The sequence below is a fragment of the Rhea americana genome, unplaced genomic scaffold, assembly GCF_003343005.1.
Source record: "Rhea americana isolate MKP2758 unplaced genomic scaffold, rheAme1 scaffold_110, whole genome shotgun sequence".
In the NCBI taxonomy this organism is placed as follows: domain Eukaryota; kingdom Metazoa; phylum Chordata; class Aves; order Rheiformes; family Rheidae; genus Rhea; species Rhea americana.
Genome location: NW_028185151.1, coordinates 2385562 through 2405480, shown reverse-complemented (window position 1 = coordinate 2405480; position 19919 = coordinate 2385562). Strand labels below are relative to the sequence as shown.

At 36.9% G+C, this 19919-nt stretch overlaps 1 protein-coding gene across 1 annotated transcript in view; it reads left to right on the top strand.

Moving 5' to 3' along the window:
- Positions 1-12720, top strand: part of RNF217 (ring finger protein 217) — a 28749-nt gene extending 16029 nt beyond the window's left edge. The window contains exons 4-6 of the mRNA XM_085314442.1: positions 729-930; positions 8903-8974; positions 10910-12720. Coding sequence (XP_085170568.1) covers positions 729-930; positions 8903-8974; positions 10910-10983 — 348 coding nt within the window. The 3' untranslated portion in view covers positions 10984-12720. The remainder of the gene's footprint in view (positions 1-728; positions 931-8902; positions 8975-10909) is intronic.
- The last annotated feature ends 7199 nt before the right edge of the window (positions 12721-19919 follow it).

The window sequence follows — 19919 nt, the reverse complement described above, 5'->3', positions numbered from 1 at the left end:
GGGATAGGAATGGTAAATGAGTTAATTTCATGCAGGCAGTCAGTGGAAAGATGAAAGCAGAACATAAAACARCCCTGCTTAATGGTGTACTACAAACATTGTGAAAGCTGAATGTAGTTTTTCTAATACAGTCTGTAGATACTTTATTTAAAAAAAAAAAGAAGAAAAAATCCATTACTGCTCTTATCATTCATGCAAACAGCATAGTGATTCTAGCTTTTATTGCAAAATGCCAAATCCATTTGTAATGGGAAAGGGAGTGGAGCCACAGGTGGTATAAGAGGGAAGCCCATCTCTGGCGAGTCAGATGAAGTTCATGAGGTATGATTACTGTACTACTCTTAACATTTCGTGCTAATGTGACTGCAACTTTTCATCTTTCAAAGCATTCAGYAAGGGCAAAGAGCAACTTGGATTCTTGTCGAAGACAAGGAGCTTGTTTCAACAAAGAAGGAGAAATAAGTGGAAGTAATTTCCACTGCTTCAGTGGAAATCTGGAAACAAATGCAACTTTTATGTTTGTTGCTCTGTAAACACACAGTAGAAACTTACTGCCCTAAGGCAGTTACAGCRTCAGTCGATGCAAGCAGCGGGTGAGAGTTGAGCAAGGGGCTGCTTGCAGCGTCACCCCGTTTGACACAGGGGATGTACAGTTACAGGGGTAGTGCCTACTTTTCTGTGCTTAGGGGGGAAAAAATAATCTTTTCTTTTTTCTTCTGCTCATAAAGATCCACATCCAGAGAACAGAAGGGTGTGACCACATGACCTGTTCACAATGTAACACTAATTTCTGTTACCGTTGTGGGGAGAGATACCGCCAGCTCCGTTTCTTCGGAGATCACACGTCAAACCTCAGTATCTTTGGATGCAAATACCGCTACCTCCCCGAGAGACCACATTTAAGGAGATTAGTGCGAGGCTCTGTCTGTGGTGAGTGGATAAATGTACCTTATGGAGAGCTGCACAATGAGGAGATTGTGGGGAAAAAAATCAGTATACTGAAACTATTGGTTTAGAGTAAAGGATGCACAGCCTGCTGTTTAGTTATGTAAAAGGTGGTTTACTAAAAATATTAAAAGATGTGGCATTTGGACTCTATTTTTCAGTGGACTCTGTATGAATAAGTATGATGTCCTTTATTAGGATACTGTTTCCTAACCTTTTCTCAATAACACATAATGGTTACAAACAAACTTGGAAAAAAAGAAAAGTGCAATTCTCAGACTTACGATGTAGGAAGTTTCTCTTTGCATTTTATATATTTGTCTTTTTGCATATGGCTGCATAACTACCACTATTTGATCTTTATGTCTCTCCGTTAACATACTAATCCAGAAGCATTTACTCAGGCACCCAGGGATAGCTATGCCACGTTTCGTAGCAGCTGAAACCTGGATCCACGGGAGGATCCTGCAGGTCGTGGCACGATGACGTTTGGCTAAGTCTTGAGTGGAGTCTGGCAGCCAAGCGAAGTGCCTGGACTGGAACGTCCCCGTCCAACACCTAGGGAAATGTTTGTCCCCAAGAACGGGATTTGCATGCTGAGCTGGGGGTATCTGAGCTACCTAGCAGGAGAGAGGAGAGAAGGAAGTATCTGAAATACCACATTTCTAAAGGAGCTAGTTAACAGTTCTGCGCTGGGGAGTTCTTGGTCCTTGCTCTGAGYTGATGACTGCCTGTTATTCAGAGATCCTTGTTCTTCGGTAGCTCTCCTAGTAGGAACTAGACCTGCACGATTTCACTCGCARCAAGATACAAAGCTGTCAATGTGCGTGTTGTGGACTTTGATCTCATTCTGCCCAGATGAGAAGCAGCTTAAAAGTACAGCCATATAAATTAATCTTTCTCACAAGAATATATTGCCAAAAGATAGACATTTTTTTAAAAAAAGGACTCCTAATTTGCTTTTGAAAAGCTGTATATCTACCTCAACCTTATAGAAGCACAACAAAAATCATTTTACACGATGTAACTTGCTACAACATGTTAAATTAGTACCTATATAAGGTATCTTGTAAGATAAGAATTATTCTCAATTTAAAACACTGTAGGAAAGGATTGTATTAAGTAGGAAATACTGGGGACCCATTAGGGAAAAGGAGGCATTTTGTACTTTGAAACAAGGCAAAGAAATTAGAGGTAAATTGGAATTTACCTAGGATAAGGAAAAAGTTTTTCAACTGGATGATGTTGAATATAGAGATAAGGTGAGAGATTGCGTGTGTGGAAACAGACATCAGTAGAACTGAGGTGAAAACAATACTCCTGAGCCAAATGTGTTCCAGTAAGAAAACCAGGTGATTTCCATTTTGCAATAATACAAGAGTTGGCACACAAACTCATAGGCCTCGTAATAAGAATTGTTAACTGATCTACAATGTTGTGGGAGACTAGCAAACATGGAATGCATATTTAACAAATGATGGTAAGTAATACAGGCCGAGTAGTTTGACCTCAGGAGCTTGCAAGGCTTTAGAACAAACTTTAAAAGAGAGGTGAACTAAAGATACAGAAATAAATGGGAAAGAGGATAAAAATTCAAAACAATTCTAGATGTTTACTCTGTGATATATTTTAGAGAGATAAATTCCAACGTATGAGAAGATCTATTAAAGATTAAAGACAGTGCTGGAACTAGAACAAATGGATGTAAACTATTCAAGAATAAGTTCAGGCTTAAGATTCAAAGGCATTTTCTAAGCACTTGGTAAGGTTTCAGAAGAGCTTTCAGTAAAAACAACATGGCAAGCAATATAAATTATTTTAAAATGGATCTTGGTATATTTGATGGAATTACTATGTGATAGCGAAGGATTGTACTCAGACATTACAAATACTGTGCTGCTCACATGCAGAATCATAAGTAATGTTACTTCAAGATTAAACCTTCTCTGTTCCATGGGTATACACATACAAATAAGTATTATTTTTTATCACAAACTAGGTCTGCCAAAAGTTTTATTATTTCTTGGTTTACACATGTGGTATCTGAACATGCAGTTTGCTGATTAGTGCCAGAAACTGCATGCATGATTTTAATAATACATAAGTTAGGTTTTATTTTCCCTGTTTCCCTGGTTAATATTTTTAAGGAACAGAAGAACACACTATTTTTCTTTTTTAAAAAAATCAGCTTTTACTAACAACAAGGAAGAAAATCAGTTTATATGCAAATAATGCTATGGAGGTAGTAAAGACCAGTGTAGAAGTATATGTATCAAAGTTGAAATTCTTGAGCAGTCATGAAGATGTGTATCTTAATAATTCATAAAAGCATGCATAGATGTATACAGAATGTACAAGATTTTTTACTCTTATTTTCTGTTTGAAAGTGTTCGGAAGCCAAGAAAGACTAGCAAAGGTCAAAACCTCAGCCTAAATTTCTCCTAGAATTTGCTGTTAAAAATTTATCTCCAAGACTGCCTCTGTCATAATGTGTTGTTTTCCTCGGGAATGTTCATGTTAATAGACGCGGAGCTAACTGATTCTGTCAGCAAACGTGATAATTGCCCCGATTTTTAGAATAGTTTGTTAATGTCCAAGTTCGCCATGAGTCAGACTCCTGCATTGATATCCAGGACCCTGAGTCTCTCAGGCTTCTCTAGAGGGAAGTTGGATGGTTTCTGGTTTTATTTTTTCAGTATCAGTTCTGATACGTTGTATAAATGTAGATGCGAGCCCTAGCAACACTGGCATCTGAAATCCAAAAAGTAAAGGTGTAGCAACTTGCTTCTGTGCAGGAATCCAGAATTCAGCCAACTCGTTTTCCTCTGTTGAATTAGATTTTAGCAATGAGTAGCTCGTGTGGGTCAGCATGGGCCTTGATGTACACACAGTCCTTTTTTCTTTTAAGAAGGCATTATGTTGGTGTAAGGTGGTCTCTCCTGACGTTCTTCTTTCAAGATGCTGTACTCYCCAGCTGTGATGTAGTGTCAGTTCAGCTTGTGATTCTGGCATCCTGAGGGGTGGAGGCTTGGCAGGAGCACCTATCCTTGTAAAACTGTAGCCATCTTCAACAGAGTTGTTTTCTTCTCCTTAACTGGGTAAGTGCAAAGGTCTGTGTGGCAGAGTTTGTCTTCAGCAGTGACCAACTGGAAACGTGATCCCACTAAATGTATTGCCAGTAATCGTTGGTTTGGAGACTTTTAGTTGTGGTTGCATCTGCATCTTTGCTTAATAACTATCAGTAGAGTTATCCTTCAGCAGTTTATCCTATTTTTCTTCAATAAGTTATAGTTTTGGTCTCCACACTATCCATGGATATTTTGCTGTAGGATATTATTATGCATTGTGTGGAGAAAGTACGTACTTCCTCTCTTGTTTTTTTTAAGTTGCCTCTTGATAATTTAATTGATTTCTTCTTGTATCATAAAATAGAGTAAACATCTTTATAGACCCTCCCTCAGAATCCTTATCATGATCTTTGCTTTTGTATTTGTTCTTAACTGAAGCTTCCTAGTCTTCATTACTTAAAATCAAGTTGAAAATCTAGAAATCTTTCATTCCTTTTAGGGATCAAATAYGTTCAGGCTTTGCCAGGCATCGGTGTAACATTATTATCAGGAGGATTGTACAAGACTGATTTTTGGTTCCATTTTGAGAGTCAACAGAAAAGAGACTGTAGCAGAACGCAGAGGAAAATGTCGCTATGAAGCACAGGCTCTAAATTTTAGTAACATGTCGTGCCACTCCCTCTCTCCCCCCCGCCACCCCCGAAAAAAAAAAGTGGAATTTCCTCTAAGTAGCACTGCGTTTTTTTTACTATAGAACTTTACTTTTGGCTGCAAGTGGGCTGCAATGAGGTGTCAGTAGATGCATTTTATTCTGTGACATTTTTATTCTCTTGCTATGGAGAAGAAATGTACTTGTTTAAGGAAGTGTGGTGATCTTGTAGTCTATGCAGTGAAGGTTCTTTGGCTTCTTTTTACTTAATCCGGGTGGATGGGGTGTGTAAAGAGGAAAGAATGCTTTATGGCAGACTCTGGCATGCTATCATATTTTCTGTTTAGAAGTAGAGGTCTGTGCCTGCAATCACAGGCTGTTCTGTAATAAAATGGCAGCATAAATTAATAGCATTAAATTTAAATGTACTGCTCTTCATAAACCAATGTCTTTGTAAAGGTAATAGAAGTCAGAGAGGAAAGAGGTAAGTAAACTGATAGAATTGATCTCTGCTTAATTTGATGACGTTTCTCTCCCCACCTTAGCTTGCATGTTTTTTAAAGGAGCTTTGCCCTGTGACCAGTGYGTACAGTAAGACGAAGTAGCTCTTACCCTTCATTTCCAGTGGACTCGGAGATTTCATCCTCATACTAAGTAGACTCCACTTAGCTAAGTTGTTGAAGGCAGAATTTTTAAATATAACTTGAGTTAGTGATGAATTACCTTCTTTATTGAACACAGAAAGGAGAAACATACGTTAAGCTTTCTTCAGTGTATTCAATGTAYGCCACTTAAGTGTCATCTGAATTCAGCTGGGTGAATTATGTTCAAAATCATTTACTAATTAGATGGATACATAACAGGACAGAACATATAAAGGATGCCTTTAAAACAACTGAAGTTTATTTGCATGGCGTATTGTGTTTCAAATATGAATCTGAAAACAGCATATTTTCAAAGCTTACTGATACGTACTGCTGTGCTAAGACAGAGTGCRTGATTCACTTCATGTGTGCACAGTGTGGAGCACAGCAGGAGGAAACATGCAGTCCTGGGATCCAAGCTTTATTAGCAGCTTTGTTTAAGTCGGTCTGATTTGTAAGAATGTCCCTTATGCATTTGATTGGACTTTTTAAATATAAACAGAAACTTGTATTAGAACTTAAATCTAGCTAGTTGTGACTTTTTAATTTGTAAATATATACTTAGAGTGGCTCTATTTAAGCATATACTGATATTTAGACGTGGAAGACTGAACTTTCCATTTTTCATATGCTGGTGATTAAATTTGTTCTCCAAAACTGGTATATTAGGTTTTTACATGGAAAAGAATTCTCAAAGGATTTTTTTTTTTTTATGTGTGCCTTTAAGGAAATACATACAGAGTTACGCAAGGGGAAAATATTCCCTCATATTTCCCCAAATGATTCCTCCTTTTGCAAAAAAAAAAACCAAAAAAAAAAAACCAAAAAAAAAATCTTTCTGTATATCAACAGTAGTGAAACTCCTATGAAATCATGTGAAGGTCTTCAAAATGTAAATATGTTACTGCAGAAGTCTAAATCTTTGTATTGAGTAAGTCTGCATAGAAAAAGAAAACTGTCTACCATTGATTTGAGTAGAATTCTAGAAATGTTCCCTTTTGGGGCTTGATTTATTTACTACAGTGTTTGTAGTTATCCTTAAAAACTAACTTGGAGCGTAACCGAACTGTCTGCTATAACCTAGTGCGGAGTTCACTGCGTGGATTAATGACCCATAATTTTATTCAGCTCTGGAGCAAGTTTTGCAGTTGCTGCCGAGTTCCTTACTGGCACAGCTTCTCTGCAAGCAGGCCCTGAGCTAGTAGAGATAAGACAACGGATCCTTGTGAAAKGTGTAATGAGCACCCTTAGTCTCACCAGCATTTCTTAGTATGCCTCTGACTGTGATTAAGAGCCTCATAATCCCTCACACTGTGACAAATGATTTGCGCAAAGATGCATTTGGATAGACGCTAATGTACGGTGCAGACGTATAAAACAGAGCATTTTACAATTTTTTCATGTGATGCAGATACCTAACTTTTACTCYAATCATTTGTATCTGTTACTTTGCAATGATTGCTGTTGTTTGTGCTCTTACCTGATTGTAGCTTGAATAAGTCTTACTCACTTAATGGAAACTTGTTCCTTAGTTTTGTATGATAAAAGTAAAAAAAGATAAAGGTCTTAAATGCCCTTCACCAGAGCATTTATAGGACATTTTATAGCTATACAAGGGTATAATGTATATATAATAACATAAGACAATGTTTTGTTTTTAAAGCTTAGCATTTAGAAAGAATGCATAGCTAAAGAAAGATCTCCAGTTAGTGAATTGATTGTCCCATGATAACGAAAAGTCATTTTGTCCTTTCCAGTCATAGAAGTAAGGGACTACACAATACGCCTCACTTCATGTTCACAGGCAGGAGGAAAAAGACAAATGTTAATGATTTATTTCAGCTCAGAGTTAGTTTGTCAAATATGAGTCAACAAGTTATTAAACTGAATTAGCTTAGGAAACATTCTTTGTGTTTGCAAAGAAATTACTTGCATCAAAAGCTAGCCTAGCCCTTCTACAGACTCTGGCTTCTGTGTGCTCTAGGTATCTGTCTAGTGGTTTAAGTTCTTAATAATATTGGTAGCAAACATCTTCTGACGTTCAAATTACGTGGTTGTTAATAAGGTATATGGTTATTAATAAAGTACATAGAGCTTGTGCATTAAAACAGTTTTGTAAGTTTTATTTCAGAATTGTTGAAGGCCTTGTTAATGTTTTAAATATTTTGATCACTGATTTTTTGGTGTATACTTGAATTTTCTATCACTTTACATTCATTCTCTTGTCTAGACTTGAATAACTTATTTGAGGCAATGGCAACTTCTGTGTCTGTATAATGCAACTCAGTGGAGTCCCAAGAAAGCCTACCATTAGGATGCCTAGCAAATAGAGTAATACCAATAGTATTTGCCAATTTTTTTCTTCTAGGAATTAATGTTTCCCACCCACAGCACCCTAAGAAATTTAAAAGCTATCAAAACAGGAGTGTGAAAAGGACCAGTTCATTTACTGCTGTAAATATTTCCAAAATATCTCATTTTTCCTTCAGACTGCCCAAAGTCGTGTTTCAGGTTATGGAGAGGTTTACATCATTGTTGAATGAAGTAATCCTTTCACTGAAATCTGATACAAGTGACTTGAGAGAGGGAAGCGAGAGGGAATGAGCTTGATCTCCCTTTCTAGAGGTAATCTTTCAAACATARGCTTAACAGAGAATTGTGGAGTTTCAAATCTCTGTTCAAACTGCTGGTGTGTGAGTAAAGGTACTTTACACGCTGCATTTTCAAAGAGCTGAGAAAAGTAACGTGTCTGAGCCACTCAGCCAGCACAGGGAGAGAGATTCTGCGCTGTGTAGTTGAACGTATATGACACGAGGTAACTTGGTGCAAAGTTCAGTTTCAACTTAGCATTTCCAAAGGAGCCCTGCCTTCCTTCCATGCCGTTGTGCAGATGATAAACACAGAAAAAAAGTAAAGAATGAGAGTGGATTTCATATGTTCTCAGAGTCTTAGGCTCTTCTTGATGGGCAGTACAACCCTGTCACCTTATTCATGTAAGAGCAGCAACACAGCRCTGCCAATAGGGTTGGCGGTGGTTTGGTTTAGTCCTAAATCACAGCAGTACATGAGGACTTTACCGTAGCCTTTTAGAGGGAGGGGAAGCATGTTTAGATACCAGCTGGTATTGTTGCCTTAGGCTAACCTTAACTCCCCAAAGACACTGACTTGCTTGGCATCTTCCCAGCGTTGTTGTGGTACAACAGGATTTTGGAGAATCTCTCTACAGCCAAAAGACTGTAACCTTATATCCTCCCTGTTCCTGTTAGTGCCCGAAGGATTTCAGAATGGAAACTGAAGTTAATGGCAGTTAATTGTTAATGTACAAAATGGGCTATGCCCAGAGAATTGCAGTGGATAGAGAGAGCAGCGTGTACAAGGAGATGGCTTTTTGGTGATGATACCTAGCTAGATTTGCAGACTGACTTTACAAATAAGAATCTTGTTAAAGTATTAAAAAAAAAATAAAAGAAAAAGAAAGAAAAGAAAGAAAGCAGCTTTTGATTTTTAGAGGTCAGATTGTCCAAATATTTAAGAATGGTTGGAGAGGTTGAAATTCAAAGCAGGCATTTTATTATTTAATKAATTTTGTGTTTCAGCTGGAAAACTACTCATTACACCCCTAATACTGGTTCTTGGACTGGCACTGGGAGCCATAGCTGTTGTAATAGGTAAGAATTACAGACAGGAATGAGTCTGATTCTGATTTTGCCAGACTTCCTTGCATGATTAATGTCTCAGTATTYCCCTCTCTGAGGTAAACATAGAAAAAGTACAAACTGAGGAGTTCTTTTTAGTGTAAAATGGATATATTTTTTCTAAATGGATTTATGTCTTCAAAATCTTAAAGCTTTATAACTTTCTTCTTACGTATGCTTTATGCCTACTAGCTTAATATTTTTTTCCCAATTATTTCATTGTTAAGGTTCTTGTGAACCAAAATCATTACCTTTTATATTTAAAATACYGAAAAGGCCTGCATAGTTTATATCTAGTGCCAGGGGCTGGCTGGCTTGGAACCTCCCTTTCACCACCCCAGTGGATCACAACTTCAAGAACTTTGTCACGTGAGCTGCAAGATGTAATTTTGGCTATGTGAGTGCATAGCCACTGTTCATTTGTATTGGCAGTAAAATGTTACTGCCAATTACTCCAGGGCATTGGAAACTTACTCTGAATGCCCATCTCTGAAGCATATTGGGATGATGTACCTTTGTTCTGATACAGTAAAACCAATATATAGTAGGATAATTACATTAATAAGATTGTCTATATACTGATTGGTTATATACAATGTACTGATAAAGGTTTTCTAGAGTATACCTGAGTCTAGAATATAGTGAGCATTTAGACTAAGAATATGGACATTTTTGGTAACAATGCTGAGTTGGGTTGACTGAAGAGATATATATTGTTTTGATGGCATTTTTATGTCAAAAACGTAGGCAGTAAAGACTCTAATGCCAGTAAAGCTTATGTTACTCAGCAGTCTGGTATAATCTATACTGTAAGAAAAACAAAACAAAAACCTCTTGCTTATATTAAAAATTAAAACTAAGAAGGTTTTACAGTAATACAGCTGCAATAATGCYGATTCTGCCACTGACGTCCCACCGTAGGTCTGGCCATGTAACTGAGGCAATCGAGAAGAGCAGTGTGTGCAGTTCCAAAGACATTGATTATTTATAGTAAAGTTTCGATTTTGAGGTAATTACAGCAGTATTTACTGACAACACACCTGTAAAAGTAATCTTAGTAGCACAGCTGAAAACCTTTTTATACAAATAAGAAGATTATTAAGCATAGCAAGGACCCCAACAACTGTGGTAGTCTTTTGGTATAGTTGATTGCTGCGGTGGTGGCTGAAAAGTGATTCTTCACTATCTCAGTAGTGTGGGAAGACACACTTTTTCCTTTAGGATTGAAAGAGTATCTCTTATGGCAAACTATTTTTCATTAGATAAATCTGATTTTTTTTTTCCTTTTACACTCTACTTTCTCTCAAAAGACTTTTTAAGTTTAAAAAAAATTCCCTGCCTGGCAAGGATAAACATTTGGTATTACTTAATAATAGAGAAGGATACATATAAAAAATAGTACAGACACAATATGCTGCCTTTAATACTTGTAAAACTGTTGAATTAAAGATTAAGGGGATTTGGAAAGAGTGGATCGTCTGAAGTAAACCAGAATTCCAACATTACAATAAGCAGATATTTGTTAGCCTTTTAGATTTATATATTACGTGTTTATGAAAACAGGTTTAATTAAATCAKCCCTAGATTTAGATCTAAAAATTGCAAAAATACTTTTTAGAGTTTTAAGTTTGTATCTCTTACAAAGCAGACCATTGTTCAGGAATTTATTTCTGTCAGAGATAGGGGTTTTAGCAGGAATTTGTTCTAAAGTAAACAAAGTGTAGTTGAACAAGTTACCAAAGAGATTGTTGCAGTCTAGTGTTTTTTTTTCTGCTTGTCCAAATGCCTCATCTAAGTTCCCTGAAAGATGGAAAGCTGCATCTGAGTGCTCTGTGTACACTGAAAGCACAAAATGAGTGTGCAAAGGACTACATTTAATTATGTCATCTTACTTTCTTATTTTGGCAGGTTTATTTGTGTTTCCTATCTATTGCCTTTGTAAAAAGCAGAGGAAGAGGTCACGGACAGGTATGCCGTGGTAAGGATGGACCTTACTCATCTGAACTGAGCTGGTCCTGCAAGGGCTGTACACGGTTTGTGCAACAGAGCAATACAGTGCTGGTGCAGCGCCTGCGCCACGGCCCTGGAAGAAGCACGGAGGATCTCCTGCCGTCTTCCCGCAGCCACCAACACTACTGCAGACCAGAAAGCCTCTTTGCTCTGGTGCACTCTGAACAAGATGGGCCCCCTGACTGCTGCTTTTTAAATGTGGGGGGGTTTTGGTTTTGTTTTGGGTTTTTTTTTTCTTTTTTCTTTTTTTTTTAGCTATTACTTTGGAGTTTTTTGAAGATTTAGATCTAAGTTGCTGAACTAGACAATCAAAGTCTGTATTTGTAGCCACAACTCTACTACCGATTGGCCTGTGAAGAAAGGATTTAACTGCTAATGTGCTTCATTTAACTTCGGTGTCAGCCTTTAAGGGGGAAATGCTTAGAAGTGTTTGGACTCTTACTGTACACTGAACATTCTACTTTTGGTATTAAAAACTAATTCTGTAAATAACTTTCAACACACAGCATTCTCTTTAGCATACCAAAACCCAGTCATATGCCGGAACATGACAGCTGGTTATCTTCCGAGTCGTCCTACTAGTGAGCAAGAGCCTAGGTTTCATTKCTGCGGCATGGATTGCCTCAGCCAAATAACAGTGCCTCTAAGAGAGATAMTCTTATTATTGAAACTTCATGATACTTATAAATTCACTGATCGGTTTTGTTTTAGTATTTAAATTATGTCAGCTTATAAATAGTGATTTGGATAGGGGAGTAACTTTGCTAGAGTTACAGCATTTTGAATCTCTCCCAGTAAAAGAGAAGATTTGAAAAAGTCGGATGATGAGAAATACCTGTGGCCTGTTCTATCCCCAGATACTCACTGCAATGTGATACAGAATGTACAAGGAAATGTATTCGCAAGGAAGCTGCAAACCTGCTTTTCTGTTCTGACTTGGCATGTAATACTACACACTAGTTTTGTGTGAAGATGGAATTGATGAAATTTTATTACCTAAATAGCACTTTTTTTTTAAAGTAGGCTACCCAAGTCTTAGAGCGTCCACTGATGCCTCATGAGGAAAACTGAAATGAAGTTTGGATAACAGGAGGGGTCATGCATTGTAAAGAGACCATTTTATTCTTCGTCTATGCTTCCAGCGTCTCCCTCCCTTCTTGACCTGTTGTTCAAGGTCTTTAAAGAGAACAGCTATTCTTGCTCTCTGTTCCTAACTTCAGACTATCACTGCTGTTTACTGGACTTTTTTCTCAGTGCATCATCACAAAAGCAATATAATTCAGGGTTAGGAACCAGCTACTAAGATTTTTTTCTTTTCTAGTTCTATTACAAATTTGTCAGTTGTGCAAATATAATCTAAAAGTAAAACTTAGAATAAAGTAAATCTGTGTAGGCAGAACACTGATACACAAAGAATAGATGAAGAGAAATACCTACTTTCTATTTATAAAAATTCAAGCTGATCTTAAGAATGGATTTCTACRGCGAAGGTACTTTTTCAGTGAAATATTTGTGTGTGGGGGAAAAAAACATATATATGGGAGGAAGGGGAAGAACAGAGTCCATGTGCTGAAAGTCTACAGACTTCAAAATTTAGGCCTACAAATAGTGTCTTTTGAAATGATGTGCTTTGCAACAGTTTCTCTGAAACTTGTCATGAAATCTGAATCTAGTTGTAATTATTAAGTAAATGGTATGCTGCCCACCAACGTAATATTCTTTTGTCGTGAAATAACCACTTTGACTACAAAGCCTCCATGGAAGAAACTGATTAATTTTGTTTACCTGGAAACACAAGCGTGAGCTTACTATAGTTGGCTAGTGTGTGTGTATTCTTGAGATTTTGCTTTTTTGTTTTTTTTTCCCCTTGCTGAAACAGTGGGTATAAGCACACCATAGTAGCCAACAGAACTTATTTTTTCCATTTGAGTTTAAGGGCATGTTGACCCTCTCCTGAAAGTAAAACAGTACCTTCCTAAGATTTTCAAATTAAGCTAGGAAGCAGTGACATTTTTAGAAGTAAAGTTCAAAAGTATTTTCAGTGCAAATCCATCTATTAATTAGATGCATCAGTTTTGTATTTTTGTTCAATATGCAGATTGGAAGCTGCCTTAAAATCAGTCTTGTTTTTGAAAGTGTTTCTGAGGCCATCTATGTCAGTTCTCTTTGGCTTACTCAGGGATTTTTATTCCTTTCATTAAATGTCAAATAACAAAGATATTTTTGTATTATTTCAAAAAATTTCAGACCTCCAAGATATATATGTGTATATATATATACATATATATATATATATATACACACATACACACACACACACACATTTGGTTTTGCAATGCGGTCTGTAGTATGATGTCAAACTATTCCATTTAAGAATATTTTAGTACTTGAGATTCTCTGTAATTAGCTACACAGTGCATTAATTTACTTTTCCCGGTTCTTTATAAATATGTGAGATATTCTTAAAATCTTTGTAGCTATTTTCACTGTGATGTTTGAGATTTTCATAGTTTTTGATGGGAGTTCAGTCAGATCTCAAGATACTAGAATAAACAACATAAAAGGGAAGATAATAGATCGGCACTTATTTTATATTCAGAAAGCGTGTTATTGTGGGTGAAGGAGAGGAGTACACTCCTCCTCCATTATCATTTCATTTGGGCCATTTTGATTTCATCAGAACAGATTAAATCAAATAAAAATGATATTTCATATTCTACACATAGGCATCTTTGACCTTGTGGAGAAGAAAAAGTCTAATATATTTTGTTTTCTTGGGACAGGGGAAAGGAGGGATGACAACTATTTGATTTTGCTTTGCTGTTTAAAAAAAAAATCAAGATCCAGTCCTATATTTTTTTAATAAAATGTTAGCTTTTAAACAGCTCTTCCAGTATTGAAGGAAAGTTTATGTACATCGAAGTCACATGATTTGTTTTGCAATCATTATTTTATCAACTTTGGGGAAATGGAATGAACTTGGGAAGGAAATTCAAGTATGTTTTTCTGTTCCATTACCCCCCTTTTTTTTAACTGTACTCTGAAGAGACTGTCAGACTCTTCTACTTCATCTTCACTAGGAGAAAACTTCATGAGGCAGTTGAATGAACCTGTTAAGTYGTTGCTCAAGGCAGGTTTCGTGTTACTATGTGCTTGAACATCCAGATTGCTTTCACCATGCTTAATAGTTAAGATCATTTATCCTTGTGAGAAGTTCTTGTTCACCAGTATCTGTATTCAGGCTAAGAAAACCTTAAATCCTTGGYGTTTCTGGTTCGCCTGGTGCAGGCGATTTCTTCGTGCACTCGTGCTTTCCTGCGCACGTGCTGCAGGAGTTAGGTGTCCTGCCTGCAGGGCTGTACCCTGCTCCCCCAGCCCCAGCTGAGCTCCCGCGGGYCCCTGACCAAGCTGGGTGGGCGCAGCCGGAGAGGCCTCTTTCTCTTGAGGCTGCTTTTTACTCTGAGTCATCTTTCCACTGACTCTTCCTGCACTGGAAAACCCTCTGTAAAGGTCCCTGGTTCAGGTGTTCAGGAGAGTCCTGACAAGCCCAGCCCGCGCAGCAGCTGCCCTTGGCCATCCCCTTGGTCAGTGGACTCTATGGGCACCTTTGGTGCCTTTGYAGGAGCAGCAATCCCCAGCCCAAAGAGCCCCAAAAGACTTTCTTGCTTTTGGTCCTTAGGTGAGACTTGCATATCAAAAGAAGCATTTTAGCCCCGTGTCACTCTTGCTTTGTAACAGACCTTTTGTCTTCAAGTTAACACCTGATTCTACATCACCTATTTTCAGCTTAGTTCATGCTTGTTTAAGAGAGCCCCTTAAAATGGTACAGTGTGGTATTCAACATTGCATTCAGACTGGCCACCTAGGTAAGTGCTTTAAATGTCTAGGGTGTCCATGTGACCGAACAAATATTACTGTGCAAATCTGAGTTCTAGTTTTCCAAGAATATATTTTTTTATATTTCCTCCCCCCACCACCACCTACCCCATGTTGCTCTCTGGCTCGTGGGGAGAAAGAGGAGATGCGCTTTCTCCTCTAGAAGTAATTAATTCATTTCAGCAATTGAGTCAAGTTACAGGGCTCCTCAATCGCATTTGTGGCAGGAAAATTTTGAGTGCTGCAGCCTCTCAGAGCGCAGTTACGTGTATCTGCAGAGCTTATCCAGGACTTTGGTTGTTGGGAAGTAACTACTTTTGTAAATCTGCTAGGTAGTGGGGGTGGAAAACTGAGCAGGAATGTGAGAGGCAGAAGTGCAGTTCTGAGCAGTTGTGAGCTCTAGCTGGTTCACCCGTTTCAGTTTCATACAGTAACTTCTGTTAATTTTCAGTTCTCATCACCTTTACTATAAAACATATACTAATACCTTTCAAATATTAAAATATAGTGCATTTTCAATGATCTATTATCTTCCTTTGGGTTAGTGCAAATGTATAAGAGAGGGAGGATTTTGTGTATGTTTTTGATACATCTAATGCTGACTGTGTAACTCTTGCTGGTATGACCGGTTTTTTGTTTTGGGAGGAGTGTTATAGTTTACAACTATTTATTTACTTGGTTCTGAAACTTTAATCATCGTGAAGTTTTGCTTTTTTAAAAAATAGTAATTTGCAGGGACTATTGCCAATTTCACTATCAGGTATTCCTTTTAGCCAGTGGGCTTTCTGCTCTTCCAAAGACCGGCACAGCTAGTGTGATGTTAAATAGTACGTAGTCCAGGCAGTAGTCCTGTCAGAGGATACAAATTCAGCAGTGACTGAATGGCTTCTYTTCCCAGTTAGATTTGAGGAACTTCCATATTCAGTGGTCAAACAGTTTGCCATGCAGACTTCAAGTTTTTTTTTTCAATTTGTTTAAATACGTGTTGAAAAATGTGTTTTGTTTCTTGAGCAGACCTTGCATCATTTATAATCCTTGGCATGATAATTGTGTAGCTCCAAGCTGTGGATGAGAATCATGGATTACTGTTACCTCTATAATCTATATTAGATCTCTCTTGATTTTGTTGATGTAAAGAATCCTAAAAGAAGAAACTATTAGAGAGTTTATTTCTTAGTTTCTTCTGATTTTGCAGCCTTACAGATGCAGCGGGTCGGTTCCATTCCTAACATAAGTCATAGCCCTGTTAAMCCRGAGAAATCGCACCCATTCTTATGCAAGTATAAAGTTTGGCCTTGATTGAAATATTTGAACTATGTAGACAACTGTTATAAAGCAACTTGAAAATCAGGTTTATTTCTGAAGAAGAGCAAACTGTTACAAAGCCTGTTGTCTCATTAGCAGAGTGTAGTACCAGCTCTTGTTTAATGGATGCAGGAGAGGGCAGGAAGAYGGGAAGAGTTTCCAAATGGCATTCTTATTGCAGCAAATTGTCAGGGAAATACTGTTTTTAATCCTATCTTTTAGTACAATAAATAAAGCTTTTTACTATTTGAGACACCAATAACTTTAAAAATCACATCCACAGACAGTGTTAAATTACATATTTTTAAGTTCAGCTTCCTTCAGTGTAAGCCACATTAGCTCAGTTTAAGAATTGGAGTTAGGAATGGTTTAATATTTTTCAGAGTTAATGCAGAAACAAACTTGAAAAGAGTACACATATATTTAAGAAGTTACGTTGTTAATACTCTTGGTGGCTTGTCTACTACTATTACATGGAAAACCACCTGAGCCTGGATTCAGCTGTAAGACTAGCAGCGTGTTCACATGTATATTACTGACACAATACCTGCAAACATGTATTTATTTATTTATTTCTCTAAGAAACTTAAATGCAATTTGTTGCTGTGACACAGGACTGTAACTTTTTGGCTGTTTCTTCCTTCATTTTGTGCATAAGGGCTCAGGATCTATATGTTTCCTCTCCAGTAAGGAATGGAATGCTCTTATTAGGCACTTAATCACTGATGCTCTTAGCCTGACAGTGAAATACTATAAGGTAGAGAAATGAAAACTGATCTTAGAGTGCATGCCCTGATTTCAGAAGTAGAACTGTAATATAAGCTTTAATTACTTTCTCCCTAGTTTAAAAAAAAAGAGCATAACTCTGTTTATTCCTAAATGTATCTTTGTTAAAAAAAAAATAAATAAAAAAATAATAGCAACTAGTTTATTTAAAAATGCATATTGTGCCGAAGAAAACCTTTTGGGGGCTTATTTGGCTTGTATGAAAATGTGAAAAGTAGATCTGAAATGTGTTGGATGAATCAAAGTCAGAATAGGAATATGTATAAAAATATTTGACATTTTTAGCATTAAAAAATGGATTTTGCACATAGTCTGCTTAAACACTGTTGCATACTAGCCCCATTCAGTGTTAATCTTGTTGAAAAGTTGGCAAGCTGAAATGAAAATGTTATTTCTTGAAATTTTAACCTACTGTCACTGAGCGTGATGTTACTAGTACCATGCCACATTTTCCTCATTTTAACAATGAAAGTCTACTTACAGAATCCAAACAAGTCATTCAGATACTTTAAACCTGTCTTGTAAAATTACTGATGCAGTTAAGAAATCCTTTTATGTCTTATGCAAGCTTTGGATAAACAGATGGATTTTGTCTTTAGTCATGGCCTATYTTTTTGCATAAAAAAATGCACTATTAAAACAAGTCTTCATACCAATTTACATCCTACTGCTTCATGTCCAAAAATTGCAAGGACAGTAGTAGATTTCACTGCGTTTACTATCTTGTAATAAAATGTTTACTGTGTTTCCATTTGTTATACATTTTATTTCATGATACTCTTCCTTTTAAATTTCATTATTTGAAACCAGTTGGTGAAAATGGCTGAAGATGGAATTGGACATTAGGAAATGTGATCTCACAGTATGTGATTTCAGTAAGATTTTGCTGAGCAATACTAGCAAAAGATTGTTTCTGTTATACTTAAATTACTTAATTGCAAAATACTGGTGTCTGGTTTTCTTCAGAGCTTTTATTTTTACATTTTTATGTAATTAAACACTTTTTTTTTTGGTTACATATCTAACCATCTGAGTTCACTATTGAATAATTAACTCTTTGCTTATGGTAGAGATGAGAATAATAGGTGCTGAGAAAAAGTAAACATGATCTCCCTTTCCAAGGAGGTTGTCAAAGCAGAACCTTATCTTAATTCCATGACAATTCAGTGAGAATTCCCCCCCCCATCTCTCTTTATATTTGAATGTGAAGAATTTCCTTTAAAATACAGTTAATTTGAATGCCAGGAGGTAAGGGTAGGGGAACAATAAGATTATACCTTTTCAGTCTACATGCTTCTGGCACAGATAAAAAGCCATACAAAACAGAATTCAGATTCACTAAGAAAGCAATTTCTAACTCTACATTTGGAATATATAAAAACTGCATTACTGACTAAAACTTTCTGTAATATATTTATTGGTCACTAATGAAGAGTAAGGCATGAAAACTGGAGATAAGTAATGTTCAAATATTCAACACTTGAATTCCAGTGTTCAGTGTTTTGTATACTGTTAAAATTATTTAAAAATACGTTAGTGCCTTATTTGTTTGAAACAAGTGAAAAAGGTTTTTCTGTTCTTAATCCCAGTCTTCATCCACCTTTCACTCCATAGAGCAGTATGGAAATTTCTCTTAAGCAGACTCCTACACATGGGCATGTTAAGCCAAGGTAACCAAGTACTAGTTTGTTGAGAAGGTTGAGGAATGTTATGTTCGTGAAGATATTATCTTTTTAGGAATAATAATGGTAATCTGATGTGCCTGTGTTAATTTTCATGATCTTGATCTAGTTTCTTGAGTTTAACTTACTGTTCGTCCCCTCCCTTCAGATTTGTGCAGAAATGCATCTATAGGTGTTGTCAGAATTAGTTTAGTCTTCCAGTATAATCAGCTAAAAGCTTTTAACCACTAAAAAGAAAAGCAACTTTTGGAAAATGGAATTTAACAGAAGTTAGTTCAGACCACAGCTGGAGTGTATCTGTCCTCAAAGGCTCAAAAACAGGCCCTGTTCATGCTAATGTGGCAATGGAAGTGTTGAGGAGCATGGCACGCAGAGACACATTAGGTTGGGACTTAATGCAGATGGTATTTGCACTTGAACTAGCGTATCCTTTTTAAGAAAAAGTTGGTAAATCCTCTCTGGTATCCTGATGGACCAAGCCCTCAAGTGAGCTTGAAGGATCAGATATGAGATCTCTTGCACTGCCCTTCATTGTGTGATAAAGATATGATCTGAAAAAAATAGAAATCATTTTATCATCTTCAGTTAGCTTCAAAAAGGAGACTGAGGGATTTTTTTTTTCTTTTTCTGAGATTACTCCCTTTTGTCAGAAGGCAGTGGAATTTTACCTATTATGATCTAGATTTTGTAAATTCGATTTTCCCTACTAGCATTGTTCCMGCTTTTGTCCATGTATTTGAAATCAAATGTCAAGAATAAGCTATATTTCTAGAGTTATCTTGACCTATATGAGCTACTGCTGGAAATGATCTGGGGGGGCAGCAGGGGGAGAAAAAAAGGGAGGTTATAAAATGGCAATTATTAGAAGGAAATTCCAGAGAGCTAATAAYTGGAGTGGGAGGTAGATGTAAAAGTCATGCTGCGTCATTAATTCATGATCATAAAGTGGTTTTACCATATTCAGTTTCCCCCACTAAAAATTTGGGAAGGAAGGTAAAGAGGGAGAAATGAAGATGAGAAGAATATCTTTTAGAACTTGTTCTTCTACTGGAATTCTTGAGTTTTCCAGAACTGTAGAAGAAACTTTTTTTCCCCCTCCGTGGAGTTCTTAATTAGTAGTAAGACTCTCCCTTGCAGTGCTACTTCTTCACAAAGAATCATACATTTGTGCGTAGTCAGGGTTCAGCTTACAAATCTGAAGTTTTCGATAATAGGGAATTTGATGAGAGCCATACTACAATAAAACTTAACTGAGTTGT